Here is a 14029-nt window from a genome sequence, read left to right on the forward strand (position 1 = left end):
ACCAGTGGAATGAACCAAGTTCAATGAAAAGTCATCCTGTGATGGCAGCTGTACGGCAGAGCTACAAAGCAGTCAGTCTAAGTAACGAAGAGAAGGAGGCAATTATATTCAGAAGTGAGCTTCCGTACAGTAAGGCAAAGCAAACTAAAACATGTCGTATTTTGAGTCATATTTTGTGTAACTTGGTTCAGAAAACCAGAGGTCTCTCAACCATGATACTACAAATATTGTTTTGAATGACAGAGGGAACCATGGAGAAGGAAATAAAATCACAGTACATGTCTAGATTCTGCAGTAAACATTTTGACATAATGGAAATAGTAAATGTAATTATTTTATTAGTGTTTAGCTTTTAGAAAGAACCAACATAAAAACATGGGTACAGAATGGAATGCAAGTCAAGTCTCTAGTGTAAAGATAGAGGAAAGAGAAGGAGCACTGGTGTCCTCATCTTAAAGATGAAGCCAGAAGTCGATGCCACATGATGTGACAACAGTAATCTGTATTAGAACTAAAGATAGCAGGCAGTGGTCAAATTAGGAGACAGTATGGGTGGGCTAAATCCTTGTCTTTCTTAGCAGAAAGGCAATAGATAACAACTAAAATTACGAATTGAAACATTAAAGCCAACAGATAAAACTGGTGCCTTTGGAAGAAGGGAACTGTTGCCTTTCATCGTAAGCTCTTCTGTACTTTTATTTATCATGTATGTGTGTTAACTTTCACTTGGAATTTTACTGTATAGATTTTAATATATGTAGAACTTTTTAAAAACTCTAATGCTTAAATGAAAAATAGGGGGAAATAGAAGTTTACTTGATATTAATGAGTTCACTGCTTGGCATGCTAATAGAATAAAAAGGTGCTTCTGTCTAAGAAAGGGGCCTAAAGGAAGTGGGCGGAGGAAGCTCTGTGAGTTGGAGAGAGGACATTTGAAACACAGTTCGGCTCCTCACTACCGGATCTCAAAAGTATGTTTTAATTCATATAGCAGGAATTTAAGAGCTGATCCCAGTGGGTGACATGCATCTGTTCTGTTGTATTTTGTCCTGTGTCCCGTAGAGCGATGGTGTGCAGCAGACAACCTACCTCGCCCAGCGGTACTGCCGTGAAGCAGTGAGAGAGATCAGTAAACTTCGACCATCCCCAGAAAGAGACGCCCTCATACAGCTTTCGGAAATCGTGCTCACAAGAGATAAATGACAGCTCGTTCTGTTATTTCTGGCAGCTATTCTACCAGACTGTGCCTAAAGAATTCTGTGGAGTATACTTTGCTTCATGTGCAGGTAACCAAAACATCATTTTAAAAAATCATTTCCACATTAATGGGACTTTTTTTTATTGGCAAAGTTTTTCAGAAAACTTTTTAAATGTAATTAAACCATCTGAATCTGTCATTCTAGTCCTGTAAACTCTAATCGCGGTACTTGACGGTTAGATGTGGTATTGTTTACACGGTTAATATCCACATGTAAAGCCATTACACAAATAAATAATCAATGTTAAAATTCAAATGGTTTATCTTGTTTCACCATAGGAGTAAAGATCATAAAACTGAAGTCTACATTTCAATCCACATTAGTTAGATTTTAACAGTATCCAAAATTTCATATAGGAGAATGGTTTATTATAAAAGACTGTACATAAAATTTAGACAACAGGTTATATACAAAATTAAGAGAACAGTCCACTCTAAAAAATGAAGAAGGTAACTGATCAATAGTGTGATACTGGAATCATGTTTAAAATTAACAAAGGCAAAATGCATATTTCAACAGTCACATTGATTTGGTAACAATAATGGTCTGTAATTTTCAGAAATAAACGTTTTGCACTAGTCTTACCATTTACTATGCTGTTATCTGTAATGCCCAGTACATAACTGTAATTTGAAATCCAAACAAATCCTCAGTACACAGAAACCCAAGTGAGTGCTCTACTTTAATATCCTAGGCAGTATGGATTATACACACAATAAGAAGAGAAGACATCCCTCTAACCCTCCCTTAAGTTAAGAGGAGACACACAAAGTGCACGTGTTGCATTTCAGTTATGTCAAAAGACAATACAAATCTGTTGGTCAGGTATATCCCTGTTCAATGATTAATACATGGTGCACCTTTTTTCCCCAATTATTTTATTTTTAAGATCTTTTTATGTTGCTAGTGCCAGGTAATGGGTTAAACAGTGCATATTCAAAAATCAATCGCATCCACTTCTACCAAAAAAATATGTAAAAGATAATTATTTCCTTTCATTGAACCAGTATATCACAGTCCACTGGAAAACCAAAGGACTGATAGAGCAATCCTTAAGAATTTTACCTACAGCATGTGCACTTCGACACATTTTCTTAGCTTTGAAAAAGTTACTTTAGAAAAGGAATTCAGTAGACTGACTTGTAAATAACCATCTCAGATTTTAAATTCTACAAAAATCAGCCACTGCTGTTGGGGTAGGTTGAGAAAAGGCTGAAATTTTTTTTTCCAAGTTAATATATTGAGAAAATAGAACCATAATTCTGCCATAATTCAGTATCTTTTATTATTTTTTTAAAGCAAACCAGTGAAGGAAAGGACAAAAACCTTTGGTTCACTTACGTATTTATGAATGGACAAAATTTATAATGCAAATTCACTCATTAAAAAACTTCGGTACAAATGACAAGACTACAGGTAACCCAATTGTCTTTGTTTCACATGGAGATCTTAGAGACTCAATTCGTTTCAAGAGACCTAAGTACGAGTACTCCAAGTAAGTATTACACAAATTGGAAGCATCTTGGATTTTGTTAAGTATATTTCAATACATAAATTTGTATGCATGCTTTAAACAAACAGTATATTTCAAGAATGAGAGAGTCTAAACAAAAAGTATGACCAGCACCAGCATTTAAGTTTTCTGATTTTAATATTAGTCTGACAGAGCGTTAGTAACCATGCTGCACTGAAACATGTAATGGCACAATCTGAGTCATGATTTGTGAAATATTATACCCCACACCCCCAGAATATTTAGGCTGGTCATGAAGTTAACAATGTGTAAGTAAGTATATAAGCACAATCAGTGACAGACAGCCTCTTTTATAGATTGCTGTTTAGCAATACACCAACTGCCTCAGAGATTTATGCTTACAGGTAGACATTCAATTATACCAATAAAACAGCATGTCCTGAACATATGGGCACATTTTAAGACAATCCTGTTAACCGTAATAGTCCCACAGTATGACTGAGTGATAATAAGAACCTACTTTAAAAGCAAAAATTTAATCAGTATAGTGCATGATCGATTCAACATAGTTCCCAGGAAACAGACCAGTCACTCGATTGCAGACTCCTTCATACCAGCCATCATCGTTCTTCTTTATTACATAGATGATTGCACCCTCCATAAATGATAGCTCATCATCCTTGTCTTTTGTATAATCATATATTGCCACAACTACGGAGAAAAGAGTTGAAATATCATGTCGGTGCACTATATCCAACATTTAATCGAATTTTAAAATGTAATGCCAATTAACAGTATAGCCAACCCAACTATTTTAATGAAAAGTCTTAATTCTTAAATCTGTATATCCAGGTAGGTCAAGTAGCCAACCATGGCTACTAAATCACTAGCTTGATCTTTGGGCCAAACTGACAACTAAATTAGAGAAGTCAAGAGTTTCTACCAACCTATGTAGGAAAGATCTCTGAATTTTAGGATTTATTAGATGTTTCAATTCATTCGTTCAAATATCTACTAAGTGTCAACCACATGCAAAGCACCATTTTTCAAAATAACTAGTGAGCCAAGCTGCGTAGCCAATCAGTAAACCAGGTAACAACCATCTAATTTAAAAATATAGTGGGAGGTAAATATCCTACCCATCGCAGGAGAATATTCATGTAGTTTATGGGGCTATACCTAGATTTAAATATACATACACATATGCGCGCACACACACACACACACCCCTTAAAGGTCAACAAGAATTTCTATTTTTAAAGGGGAAACAGGTGAGTAAAGACTCATTAATTAAGACTTAGAGAACCATTTTGCAATTCTGTGATTACGCTGAGTTCAAAATATCCACTTCCTTTGCAAACAGTGTTGTGGAAAGGAAAGGCATCAAACCACTACCAGCTTTCCAAACTATTGGTTTATGAATTTAATTATTCCTTCCTCTGTCTTTACAGCATAATTCTGAAATTTGTAATTTTCTAGTATATGTGAAACAGTATGTCATACAAATTTTTTTGCATTAACTTACCTCAGGTAGTGTTTTTCTTAAAATAGAGTTTTTAAGACATTTAAGATCTTCTGGAACTCATTTTTCCCTTAAGAAAGGTGGCTTTGCCCCATAATTATCCTGAACCACTGAATTATAATAAGGAAGAGACGTGTAGTACTGATCCACAGCATCATTTGCTAAACTGAAACAGGCAATCTTTTTTCCCCCTTTACAAAACAGTGTATGAAGTAAATTCAACAAGTCCATTCTCCATTTTAATCCTGTAGCAGAATTACAAGCTCACTTAACATACCAGTTTTAAAAACACCAAAACATACAGAATAAATGATATTAAATTATTATCCTGGTGTTTTGGCTACATAACCACCCAAGAAAACCGAGTGACTGCTAGGGAGAAACATTTTCTTTGTATTCAGAGTCACATTTTGAGTGGTATAGATGACTTTTTTTAAACTGATCATGACAACACCTGATACCCTCAAAGTCATTCAGCGAAATGAAAATATTATTTCCTCGGGTTCTTAGTTCTACTTGTACAAAGAGCTGATAAAAACACTGTGTCAAATTAATTGTTTCTATTTTCCAAATCCCCTCTGTAAATGAAACCTAGTCCCACCTAACTTCCCCTCCCCCAGTGCATATATTCTCTCATTTAATAACTCTCACTGCTGAGTATTTAACCATTCAATGTCCATTCTATCTCCAGGACCCTAACTCCACATAAAGATCTAAACTCTCCCTTCTGTATGTACTTACCGTAGGGTTCTTTGGAAATAGAAATCTAATATTCTTATCTACATCTATCTACATGATAAAAATTTGAAAATAGCTGTCTAGTCCCTCTGAAATCTTTTTCCTCAACTTAAAAACAGTGCTTTCAGCTGTTTCTTTTTATAGATGCACTTTCTAGGTATTTCAGCCTCCTGAATATCCTCCTCCGAAGGCATTCTTGTTTGCAAGATCCTGAAATATGGTACTTAAAATTAAACAATACTGGTCTACTATAAATGAATATTATCAGATTTGTACACATTAGGTTGAAGTTCAGCTAATGTACCCTAAGAATCTGACTTCTGGAACAGTCATGTCATACTGCCGGGTTAACATATTCAACTGAACTCCTATTAAACCAGGTTTTAGTCATCTTGTGATTTACAAAGGTGACTATTGAAGGCTTGGACTCTAACCCTACTAAATACCCTACTAAATACTAAAACTCTCTGGTTTAGACCAGGAGTCTGCAAGCAGTGGCCCATGGCCAAATCCAAGCCGGTGCCTCTGTTTGTCCGTGAAATTTTGCCCGGGCACAGTCATGCCCGTTCACTTGTGTGCTACGACTGCTTTTTCCTTTTTTTTTTGGCTGCACTGCGTAGCTTATGGGACCTCAGTTCCCCAACCAGGGACTGAATGGGACCCTCAGCAGTGAAAGCGCCAAGTCCTGACCACTGGGCCGCCGGGCAAGTCCCCACGACGGCTTCTGTGCTACAACAGTGGGGTCGAGTAGTTGTGACAAGACTGAATGGCTGGCAAGTTTAAACTACTTCATTTTGCAATATATACAGCTATCAAATCACTCTGCTGTACACCTGAAACTAACATCACCACCACACTGTAAATCAACTATACTCTAATTAAAAAATAAAGAGAAAATAAAGAATCCTCACTTTATATTGGGAATGTACAGGAACTAAATCATCTTGGCTGGTAAAGCTATTCTCAAGGTGGAGAAACGCTGGACTCGGTGTTCTTTATGGCTCTAAAATACTATAATTAGCTCTTACCCTTTACAGCAGTTCAACGATGACTGTACCCTACCTTTCTCGATGTAATTTTTGGGGGCCCAAGCAGGATCCCCATCTGCATATGGATCGTTATACTGGACTACTGCGGCCTCCTCATCTTCATAGTCCACTGGCGGCGGCGGTGGCGGTGGTGGAGAGTCGTCAAACATGGGAATGTCATCTGGTGGAGGAGGAGGTGGTGGGGTCGGACTATCAGCAACTAAAACATCCAGATACTGAATTTGAATCAGAAATCAGACTAGACAGAAACTCGTAAGTTAACAGAAATGAAGAAAGCTCTAATTCGTATACAGCATGCACTATAATAAAACATGCAATGATTAGAAATAAAAGCTTGGTGTGTTAAAGCTTCTACTACTTTTAAGAATAATTTTGCAATAATGAGCTAAAAAATTAAGGGTATTAGGAAGTTCTATAAATTAATGAATGCAGAGGTTAGGAGACAATCTGTTTATAAGACTACAGGAATAAAGAACTTCCCTTATGCCAAGGCTCAGATCAGAACAAATGTCACTCTTTAGTTAGCATATCTCCCTAAATAAGCCTTACGTCACATTTGTCATTTGGACTATAGTAAACGTTATGAATAACATTAATGGTTTGATAATCATTTATTGTGCACATTCATGTCCCTGATTTTGGCTTTTAAAAAGTTACCTTTAGTTCCACAAAAATAAGTCTCCAGTGGGTGGATACGTGTTTATTTTTTGTGTTTTTGGAGGAAGAGAAAAAAAGAAAGCTGGTGGTATTAGGTCTGCTTCTATGTGTACGTTTTTCTATTATTTTATTTAAATTTTAACAAGGGAAAATAAATTTAAAATTAAATAATTCCAAGCTAGTAAAAAAATCTCACTGAATATTTTCAAAAATGTTTGTATTCATAATCAACTTTTTTTTTTTTTAAGATAATCAACTTCTTAAATGTAGAAAGCAAGCTAAGATTTTTACATTGCTAGTAAAACTAAGAATGGGACGAGGGAAAGACTAGATCCGAAAGATCCAATTTTCTAAGAATACATCCACAATAAAGATTTTAAAAATAAAGTACTGCAGGAAGATGTTTAAAAAAAGAAAAAAAGAAAGGAACTCAAATCATGCAAAACAATAAAAATGACTCATACCTCAAATTCTAGATGGTTGTGGAATGTGTATGTGTGTGATTTAAATAATCAAAGGTGTAAACAGTGAAACAGGAAAATGTCAGGCTAGAACTGTGTTCAATGAAATATATGATACCGGGTAACAAATGCTCCCAATATTAAGGAATTCAGAGCTGGAGCACAACTAATTCTTAAGTTTCTGATTGACAAATTTCTTTAAAAGTTAGATATATGAAAATGCTCTGATATAAACTGATACAGGAATTATATAATATCTGCAGTGGAGAAATTCAGAATACCAACATACTAATTCAAATGCCAATTTCTGGGGCTATTTATGTGATCAAAGAAAATGGTCATCATCTATTTGTAATATAGTCTTAAAGTTTTCTACACCCTATTTGGAATAATGCGCTGAGAATATAACCAAGGAATCCAGATTTAAAACATAAGCAGGTAATAGCCCTACTTGATAACCAATTTAATTCTGTGATTTCTATTTTATCCTGTTGGGGGATGAAAAAGACTATTAAGAAACAAATCCTGTGTGCTGATGCTCATTCGGATAGCTCTCAAACAGGTGTACAATTTATTTTTCCTCCAAATGGTAGGATTCATTTTATTTCTGCCCATCCCTTCTCCATAAAACTTGCAAATATTATTGAGGAGAAGAAAATGCATGTGAATCCATTCTGACATTAAAGAGCCATAGCTCATGTCCTTAATATGGCTTAATGTATAAATTATATATGTTTGCCTGAATTCTTAAAGTACATTTACTCTTGATTTATACATAATTTACTAGTTTACTATGTCCAACTGCTGTTAATCTACACTGGTTTATCTTCAAATTACATACACTGGGGCAAGAGTCCAGTCAGTCTAATTCTCTGCATAATGTTCTGTCTAGCACGACGCATGGCTGTCCAAACGCTTTCAGATGTTAATCATAAACAGATGTAAACACACTGCTTTTCTCAGAGGCTCATGTCTTAAACTGAAACATTTATTAATAGGTTAACTGCTACGTGCATTCATTATCACCAGTTTGAGTGCCATAAGTGAACGTTTATGAGAAGAACGAACACAGAAAATCTGTAATTCATAAAACATTTAAGATATTGATACACAATTTATCAACAATCTTCCTAACATGCTTTTAAAGAAAACCGATGCCAAATAAAGTTGGGCATTCTGCAGCACAAGGAGAATTACTGACTCAAGTTCATATGTTTGGGAAAAAGAACTAAAATAGTACCGTGGGCCTCTTTAGCAAGACCATGCATGTACGTTAACACTGAATTTCTATAAAAAAGGGGTTATTACCAAAAACCTAATCAATGAGCTTTGGACTCACTAAATGGATGTTTATTATGGCCATTTTAAAATATGTCCTAAAAATTCTTGGCTCTAAGGCACTTCAAAAGTTGAATTGGCTTAGTTTTTAAACTCTTGCAGACTTAATTTTTAAACTCTTAGAGCATTAAGGACCAGCGATATACCTTTGTTCACTTATTTTTAAAAGGAAGATTCACTTATTTTTACATGTTTAAACACATTAGAGTTTCCAACCAAATGTAAACGATAAGGTTGGTTTATGCTCAGAAGTTTCAACATTTTGAAACTGTTTTAAAAGCCCATTAAGTCACCAATTTCTTAAAGGTAGGGACTTTGTCTTAGACTGTGTATTCCTGCCAGAGCCTAGGACGTAACACTGAATAAACAAATACTTGACGAAGGGAGGAAATGTGGAGAATAACACAATAGGGTCAGCAAAAGCTGCACGGTGGAATTTGCCACAAATGTTTTCTCCTGGAGGATGGGCTGGTCATATGAGTTACACATTTGTTCAAACCATTCTGAGATTTATTTGCATGGTGATGATCCCAAATGAGGTGAATTAGTACTGGACCACCTTACCATCTTAATCTCAACAGCTATTTTGGCATAATACAATTCAGTAATAGGGGTATTTTTCATTTTGCCAAATAACACTCACTATGATCATGTAGTTAGGATTATATATCTCCCAGAACGTCAAAGTACTCAGGTAGTAATATAAAAACTACTCTACCCTACTTAAATCCATATATTCAAAAGAATTTCCAAAAGTCATTAAACCTGACCTTCAGAGAAGACCTAAAAAAGGTGACAGATTTGCATGTTCAGAAATCATCCTCATGGGCCCGCACATAGACAAAACATGAAGAGGACTCTACACTGATTATCACTCTTAACGGAGAGCATGGATGTAATTTACTTATTCTTGCAGATTCATTTTTATCCTAACAACAAATCTCAATATAGGTTCAAAACGATTTACGTATAAAAAATCTGAGGCTACAAAGTTTTCTCCAAAAATGTAACCAAAGGAGGAAAACAAAAACAATGAAAAACAAAACACCCGTCCCAACTGCATGATAAATTTAATCTCACAGTGTAACTACCTATACATCTTGATGAGAACTCAATTCCCCTAATAACTATTGAAAGCTAGTAGTTTCCACACAATTTGAATTTTGGGGTTTGATTACTCTTTCCTTAAGAATCTGCAAAGATCAGATTTCATGTTTTAGAGCATGTAAATACATAAGAAAACTGCAGTTCTGAAAGTCATCTGAGTCAGTAATCATGCACACAGAGGAAAAACTGAAGATCGTGCTCTTCAGTTTCAATAACATATCTGCACCCCTTTTCAAGGTAAGATTAGCTTCTCAATAAAAGTAAGGAAAATGATGACTCATCAGCCATGCATGCTATGTAAGGAGACAGCCTCTACTCTTGGATAGCTCGGTTTTTCCAAACTTACTGTTTTCCTGCACCCTGGCCACGAAGCCTGTGAGAGGTATCTGTGGAGTCAACTGAGGCATAGGGGGAGGGGGTGGAGCAATAGAAACTGGCAGCAACAACACAGAATGGGGGAAGTAAAACAGATAAAGGAAAGAAAAGGAAACAAACAAAAAGCAGAAGTCAGTTACAAAGACCACAAACATAAGTATGCAAAGAACAGTCTGCAAATGAAACAAAAAAAAAACAAAAAACAAAACAAAAACCTGCAGAACCTTCTTCAAGTTCATTTCCCAGGAGCAAACCTAAAGCTGAGTTGTGTTTAGCCAGCTGGTTAATTTTATTAAAAAACAAATACATTTGCTTTAATCCTAATGTTATATTGTTTGGGTAAGATTTAAATTTACCATCACTTTCACGCAATGAAATTTTTGAATTCTAAGGAAAGACTTTAAAAAAACAGCTAACAGTGAAATACCAATAAAGGTTTCCAGGATGTTGTGTCTTCGCCTTATCTCTCTAACCTAACAGGTATGTCTAGCTTTAGGGTAATGTTGTAAATAAACCTAAATAAACGAAACGAATATGTTACAGGATAGCTGTTTATTCCATGTATAAATAAATGCATTAATTACAGGTTTTCTTTAAAAACGAATTTACACACAGCTCTTTAGGAAAAACGCTTGTTTGTAAAACAAGGTTATTATTTTTTAAGTTGACAGTTTTATTTTTAAAGACATCACTCTTAAATTTACTAGGGCATAAGAGTGCTCCATATACCATGTTAATTTGTTCACAGAATTTCATGGAATATTTCAAGTGACCTTCCTTTCATCACTATTCTGAAAAAGGAAACCTAATCTAACAATAAGGTAAAATATGCAATTATTTGTGTTAAAATAATTTCTAAAGAATCACTGGGTAGCTGGAAACATACTCCGTCTTCTTTCTGGAGAACACATAATTTATAGGAAACTGACAGCAAATGCTCATGTGGACAGCAAATGTATTAAAAATTAAAACTAAAAGTAAATATTCATATATTTACCACCCTGTCTTATTTTAACAAGATGGTAAGGGCCAAAGATTGCTTAGAAAAAGTCAATAGGACTGAATCACAAAATTCAGTTTACTGGTAGTCACCAAGAAGTGACACTAAACTGACAGGGAAAAACAACTGATTGGCTCCCAAGGATCATTTAATTGAAAGATTGTTTCAATTAATCCAATCTACAAATTCAGTTTGGTAGGCATAAAAATATGAAAGATGTTCAGTATACAAATAAGCAACAACTTAAAGCAGTATATGTGCATTAATATTCATTGTATGGCTAAAAATAACATTCAATTCACTATGAAATTAGTCCTGGTTCATTCTGATACTCTGTATACAGAAGTATACACAAGTATGTATATACTGGAACAAGTGTGTGTGTGTGTGTGTGCGCGCGTGTGTGTGTATACACACATACACTTGTTCCAGTATATACATATATATACTTTTAATAAAACATAATAGCTTTTTAACTTAAAAAAAAACAACTCCCACAAACCTAAAAAATTTTTTTAGAAACAACCCTTAGTAATGAGCCATGCTGGTTAGTACATAAAGAAAAAGAGGCTATGTTGTGACAATACTAATCATTATCACTACATTTAGACAGAAGGGGAATATGCACATCAAAACACTAAAAACATTTACATACTACTACTACTACTACTACTACAACACCAACAATAACTCAGGTTGAAGGATAATTAATTTGACAACACACAGTAATATATTTAAAATTTGAGGCCAAATTTGCTTTATGATGTCCAAAAATACAGACATTCAGTAATGAAAATGTCTTGTTTGAGGATAAGCAACCCACCCAAGTACTGTTAAAACAGAACTACACAAACATGTATCAGGTGAAGTCACCAGAAACCCTATTTGTGGAGTAAACTAAGCGATGAAAAAAATAATGAACACAAAGATGGGATCTAAAAATGCAGAATATGAAAAAAATTAAAAGTTCATGAAACTAGTGAGACTAATAATCAGATTAACTGTGGAATTCTCAGCCGCCAGCTACTTTTCATTACCAAAAGGAGACCAGGGGAAATGTGAGGTAAAATTCTAACTGGTAAAGTTTCTTAGTAGCTTGGATGAAAATTTTAGTCTGGAAAAGGGTTGTATAAATTTTGGGATTATCTATGAGTTGTGATATTTCTGCTAAAGTGGTTTTCAATTCTTAGGACTTTTTTTGTTTATAACAATTAGCCTTTAAAGTTTAACCAAAAAAATAAATAACAGAACTTTCTCCTTAGCTCTACTTTAAAACACTTGTTCAAAACATGCATCATAAATGAAAAGAACTTAAAACCAACTTTCTATGTAAATATGGAGTATTCAGTGTTTTTTAGGTAAAATAATATAACATAACATGCAGCCTACAAAAGCCACATGGGGAAGTGTTTCAGTCTATGCCTGGTGATCACCGCTTCAAGCCAGTAACAAATACTGAACTGGCTCATTTCAGATTTCTCCTGGTTCGACTGAGCATTTTGATATGGAAAGTGGAATTAATGACTACCCTAAGCAATTTGAACTTCCTCACATTTTATGCCAAAGCTATTTTCTAATCTTATCAGCCTTTAAACACTGATTGCAGTTAGTGTTGAGATGTGCAATTTGAGGTGAACAGAAAGAAATCAAAACAAAGTCCTCCCCACTGTTACAATTATTAGAGACAGAATAAGCAGGCATCACAAATGGTTTTTAATGGTTTGGAACTCATTTCAGTATAGGTTAACAAGCTTAAAAGTGATAGCCAGCAATTTCATTATATTATTGTAAATAAAAACTGTCACAATGTTTTTAAGTTTACTGTTATTGAACTGTATCAAACATGCCAATAAAAATAAATTCAGCTTAATTAATTTCAGTGGTTTTCTTCTCTAGTTCTACTTACAGTAGTAAAAATTTCATCAGTTAAATTTTAGTATACGAGTATACTCAGTAAGCCTGAATTTTTTTGAAAGGGATAAGCAATTATTCTTAAAATGATATGCTTCAAGGTCTAACTTTTTTTTTTTTTTTGGCCGCACCATGCAGCATGCGGGATCTTAGTTCCCCAACCTGGGCTCAAACCCGCACCCCCTGCAGTGGAAGCGCAGAGTCCTAACCACTGGACAGCCAGGGAAGTCCCCAAGGTTTAACTTCTTAAAACAAAAATAAACATGAAATAGCACGGTTTCAATTGTTGTCTATCACTGGCAAGAATAACAATTTCAAATAATTTCCTTCAAAAGGAGCTCCACTGCTGCGGTTACACCTGCAAAGCACAAGCTTACTTGAATTCTGAGAATAAAGTGGACCTCCATTAACATGAGGCTGAGCAGAAAACTGAGCCGTCACAGAGGGAGTCCGTCTGTATCCACCAGAAGATGTCGAGGAAGTGGTAGAGTTGTGTCGAGAAATCTGCCTGGTCATTGTGCCATACTGGGAACCAGGAGCTGAGCCCGGGGCTGCTGAAAAGCATTAGTCAAAGGCAACCAACAAAGAACTTGAGCATTGCACGTCACCTCCGATGGCAGAACAAAGAGAAGGAGACTATCAGCAAGAAATGTTTATTACTTTTTAAAGCCCACAGCACAAAATAAAGAGAAAAGTAAAGATAAAACACAAACAGCTCTATCTCTGAAGTTACAAAAAGAAGGAAAAACAGATACTGTGTGGAAAGTGCAAAAGTAAATAAGTAATGTTCTTAAGCCTTTTAATTTAGCATAATACCAAATGGTATTTTGCTAATAAAATGTATAAATTTTTTTCTGTAACATTTTAAAACATACAGCTTTTATATGTCAACTGTGTCTTTCCAAGAAAATAAGTACCAAATGATAGTCTGAGGTGGAAAGCATCAGTTTTTAGATGTGAATATCTTAATATCTGGTTTACAGACTTCTTCTCCTTTCCATTGCCAAATCTTCAGAAGCACAGTATAAGAATCTATCCAGCCAAACCCAGCTTAAATTATAAAATGTAAACAATTAAGCATATTTTCCACATGTACTACTATATTTATTTGAATGTTTAATGTATTAGTTATTACCAA

The 14029-nt window shown here is 34.9% G+C and overlaps 2 protein-coding genes across 20 annotated transcripts in view; one reads left to right on the forward strand and one right to left on the reverse strand.

The window, feature by feature from the left end:
- The window catches only part of PDSS1 (decaprenyl diphosphate synthase subunit 1), a 58453-nt gene extending 45172 nt beyond the window's left edge, over positions 1 to 13281 (forward strand). For 2 of the 5 annotated variants that reach the window (XM_029236516.1, XM_029236517.1), the window contains one exon: positions 1063 to 2293. In XM_029236516.1, the coding sequence (XP_029092349.1) occupies positions 1063 to 1203 (141 nt within the window). In that variant the 3' untranslated portion in view covers positions 1204 to 2293. Of the gene's footprint in view, positions 1 to 1062; positions 2294 to 6030; positions 6066 to 13226 lie in introns of those variants that run through there. The other 3 variants (XR_003795755.1, XR_003795756.1, XM_029236515.1) reach the window with 3 other exon arrangements.
- The window catches only part of ABI1 (abl interactor 1), a 103257-nt gene continuing 90833 nt past the window's right edge, over positions 1606 to 14029 (reverse strand). For 3 of the 15 annotated variants that reach the window (XM_029236507.1, XM_029236505.1, XM_029236514.1), the window contains 3 exons: positions 13269 to 13445; positions 6056 to 6241; positions 2117 to 3444 (listed from right to left, as the gene is read on the reverse strand). In XM_029236507.1, coding sequence (XP_029092340.1) covers positions 3269 to 3444; positions 6056 to 6241; positions 13269 to 13445 — 539 coding nt within the window. In that variant the 3' untranslated portion in view covers positions 2117 to 3268. Of the gene's footprint in view, positions 3445 to 6055; positions 6242 to 9951; positions 10039 to 13268; positions 13446 to 14029 lie in introns of all 15 variants that reach the window. The other 12 variants (XM_029236500.1, XM_029236513.1, XM_029236508.1 and 9 more) reach the window with 10 other exon arrangements.

Source organism: Monodon monoceros, unplaced genomic scaffold, assembly GCF_005190385.1.
Source record: "Monodon monoceros isolate NGI ecotype Baffin Bay Population unplaced genomic scaffold, NGI_Narwhal_1 Super_Scaffold_21, whole genome shotgun sequence".
Lineage (NCBI taxonomy): Eukaryota > Metazoa > Chordata > Mammalia > Artiodactyla > Monodontidae > Monodon > Monodon monoceros.